General features: G+C 53.4%; 1 protein-coding gene across 1 annotated transcript; it reads right to left on the minus strand.

Annotated features, from left to right (window-relative positions):
* Positions 1 to 1,060: 1,060 nt before the first annotated feature.
* Positions 1,061 to 2,827, minus strand: LOC34617911 (multiprotein-bridging factor 1b). The gene is made up of 4 exons (XM_022731260.1): positions 2,695 to 2,827; positions 2,336 to 2,381; positions 1,481 to 1,649; positions 1,061 to 1,156 (listed from the first exon to the last, which is right to left on the minus strand). Exons 1-4 carry the CDS (start codon positions 2,825 to 2,827, stop codon positions 1,061 to 1,063), a joined length of 444 nt encoding a protein of 147 aa, XP_022592453.1.
* Positions 2,828 to 3,217: the final 390 nt, after the last annotated feature.

A 3,217-nucleotide genomic window follows, 5' to 3' on the forward strand; every position in this document is an offset into this window, starting at 1 on the left:
CCGAGAGTACAACAGCACAAACCCCGGCATCCCCTGTACTCCCCGCGTCGGAACGCTGAATCCAATTTTGTGAGTTTCGGCCAAGTGTCTTCCTGTGGAGACCATGGAAGGAGCGCCTTAGGGCCCCTCTTCCATCTCCTTTGTATCATGAAAGAAGATTGAAAAATCGAAACGTTTTGCTGGTTCTACTTAAACACTTCAGGCCCACGGGATGTTCTCCGCCGCCGTTAATTTTTACAAAGGAGCAACGGTGTTTTGGCTTACAGCCCCCAAAGGAGCCACTGAGGCACGCACTGCATTACATTCGTCTCCTCGTAGTCCACATGCGCCAAGAATACAGGTGCCCGTACAGTCAACGTCGACGAGCCTCCAGCACCCCAGCTTGAACAGCCTGGCGCCTGAAAAATCTAGCACCGAAGAACTTCTCTACCGGCTTTTACGAAATTCAAGTTAAGAGACAACTGCTTCTATACACGCAAGAACTATTCTAAGCATCTTGCCTGCAGCTAAACTGACATGCGCAACAGGCAAAAGAGCTTGTATTACGAGCTACCGCACGCCGAGCTGTGGAGGAAACACAGTTTGGGGGCATTTACGCAAAACAGGTACTCCTAAGCGGCGAGAAGTGCGCTGCTGGGAAGAGTCAGTCCCAAAGCTGAAGAAGTACGTGTTTCGGGAGCCTAGACGACTCAGGGATACACCAAATGCAAAAAGCACGCAAATGAGAAGCTATAGGGCGCAATGGATTCCCTAATAATATGTGTGTCTTGATGTTTAGAGAAGAAGAGGTGCCGGTTTACCCAAGAACAAAAGTACCAAGCCACAAAAATGTTGCAGTATATCATCCCATGAAAGGCAAATGAAGGCACATTTTTTGTGCAGCTCGTTCGAGCTTCCCCAAAGCAGGTGACCGCCCTCGAGAGAAAAGCCGCGAATAGCCTCAACACAAAACCTAACACTGCCCCTCCTCCTCATTCAGGGAATATCTGCACACCCAAGCGTCTCTTGACAGCTCCGGTGTATGCAGACAACAGAAGTGTGCAAACACCTTGTCTACGCGTTAGTCATCCGCAATTCTCTTCTTCTGCACGCATTTGGGCAGCGGGCAGCCAAGAGCTTTGCTCATCTTTTGCAGAACTGCGCCGTTGGGAATCGCCTGAAAGGAAACACCGCAAGTCAGAGTAAGCACAATCACTTGAAGAGACATGCGCACACAGCCAGGAGGCCAAGCGGCGCCTTCAAGAGACGTCGTACAGCCATACACCGAGGTACCAATAGCACGATAACGTTCAGATTAGCGCGTGCGGCTGCACTGTATACGCTAGCTACTGATCATGCACCCTAAATACCGCTGATTGCGCCTGCCTTCCAACGCATGTGAGAAACAGAGCACGCATCCTTCCGACGTACGGGGCCCCCCTTCACAAAAGGCAAGTGGCAAGCATGAATCGTATCAGCACGCAGCTCTTGAGGTTCTGACCTTGCCGCTCTCATATTCGCTAACGACGGAAGGCTTCTCATTGATTGCCTGCGCCAGCTGCGCTTGAGTCATTCCCTTGTTTCTCCTCGCCTCCGCCAGTGCTCTGCAGAAGTCTGTGGAGACTCTGTCGACGTGATAATCTCCTGTGTCCTCCTCTATCTTTTTAGCGCTAAAAGCAAAGAGGAAAAGCAGCACGGCGTTCGTCCTCGCTTCAAGATTGCATGCGCCAAGAGGGAACGGTGAAGCAGCATGTAATACACCATGGCCCACGCCGCGTGGACGCCCACAACGAGAAGAGTCGCATGCACAACACCAGTGAGTGGAGGATGCGCGGCAATTGTGTGCCGTTTCAACGAAGGCGAGAGGCACAAGCAAGGAACTGACAGCAGTAAAGGCGTATCCTCAAGCCTCTGCGAGTCGATAAAATGCAGCAAGCTGCGACAAGATGCACTGCTCTGGTGAGAAGAAGTCGTATTCAACTCGAAATTGAAACCGTATCAGCACTTCCCCTCGCCAAACACACACTCTGGGCGTCCCACCCCACCCCTGCACCCCCCAGCGGTGGGGTGCAACGACGCCAGCAGCAGCACACGAAGCGCAACGCAAATAAGGGCCGCTAAGGAACAGCACGCATGAAATTTCGCATGCATCGATGCATGCAATTTATCAGCGCGGCGCGCACACTTGCCTCCGGCGGTGAAGGGGCACTCAGAATACGGCGCGAAAGCACAGGCGACCTCATGCGACGGCACAGAGTGACACGAACAGACCGCAAAGATTTTACAGATGCTTGAGCCTAACAGCGTGAACTCCAAGAAGAGATGTGCGCGCGCATGGAAGAGCGCAAAGGCTCACTTGGGGATGAGGGCAGATTTGGTGGCCTTGTTTTTTCCGCCAAGAACTGCAGCATAGCAGAAGACAAGGCACAAGGGCGAACGCTGCTCTTTCACATCTTGTCGTCGCACCAGAGGACCCTTCGCCGAACGGCGTGCATGGGAATGCTCGTTTCCAGCCCCGAAATTGGGGTATTTAAAGACGGCAGTTCGGCGTGCCCCCTTAGCCTTCCTGGGAGGCAGGCAGGGCAGAACGGTCACACTGGAGGGATGGTCCGGCAGTCTGCTCCCATCGATAAGAGTCCTTTTAAATCGCCTAAAAAACAAAATGCCCGTTTACACCCGTTGATGCTATCTGCTTCTTCTCTCGCGCCGACGTACATTTCTTTTCGGTTTCGATGGATTCGCCAGCTCGCCTTGCCTTGTTGATCTCCTGTTCTTTAGTAACGCGCTTCTGGCTGCCTCCGCCCTTCTGAAGAACTACGGGCGTCCAGTCCTGAAAGTTGGGAGGCATTCTCTGGGGTTTGGCCGCAACGGCAGACAGGGGTGGGAGGAAGGGGGACACACTACTCTTCGAAACGGCAGGAAATGCTCGCCGAACACGTTTCACAGAATGCTTTACGCTTAGTGGAACTGTAACCAGGAAACAAACGATTTTTATAGCGGGAGCACTAGAGGTGGGGGCCCCCGTACGCGCCACGTTGGAGCCTCCCCACCCTCCAGGCACGGGCGAATGCATACCTAGGGGCCGCTGGCTTGGGGGCCCTACTCACCAGTTCTGCCACCCTGCCACCGGCGCATTATCTCCTTTTTGACCACTAAGAATGCGCGTATGCGGAATAATGTTGGGGAGGCTATTCACAAGGCGGCGCTTTTTGCTTCGGCCACGGCTTTTTAGGCATCC

This window comes from Cyclospora cayetanensis, unplaced genomic scaffold (genome assembly GCF_002999335.1).
Source record: "Cyclospora cayetanensis isolate NF1_C8 unplaced genomic scaffold, CcayRef3 CcayRef3_contig_14, whole genome shotgun sequence".
Taxonomy (NCBI): Eukaryota; Apicomplexa; class Conoidasida; order Eucoccidiorida; family Eimeriidae; genus Cyclospora; species Cyclospora cayetanensis.

Bases quoted from the DNA above. Each gene is read 5' to 3' on its own strand.
- LOC34617911 (XM_022731260.1), bottom strand. From the start codon at position 2,827: ATGCCTCCCAACTTTCAGGACTGGACGCCCGTAGTTCTTCAGAAGGGC. The intron at 1,650-2,335 runs GTGAGCCTTTGC...CTTTGCTTTTAG, and splicing joins AAATCTGCCCTCATCCCCAA to CGCTAAAAAGATAGAGGAGG. The intron at 1,157-1,480 runs GTCAGAACCTCA...GTTTCCTTTCAG, and splicing joins GCGAATATGAGAGCGGCAAG to GCGATTCCCAACGGCGCAGT.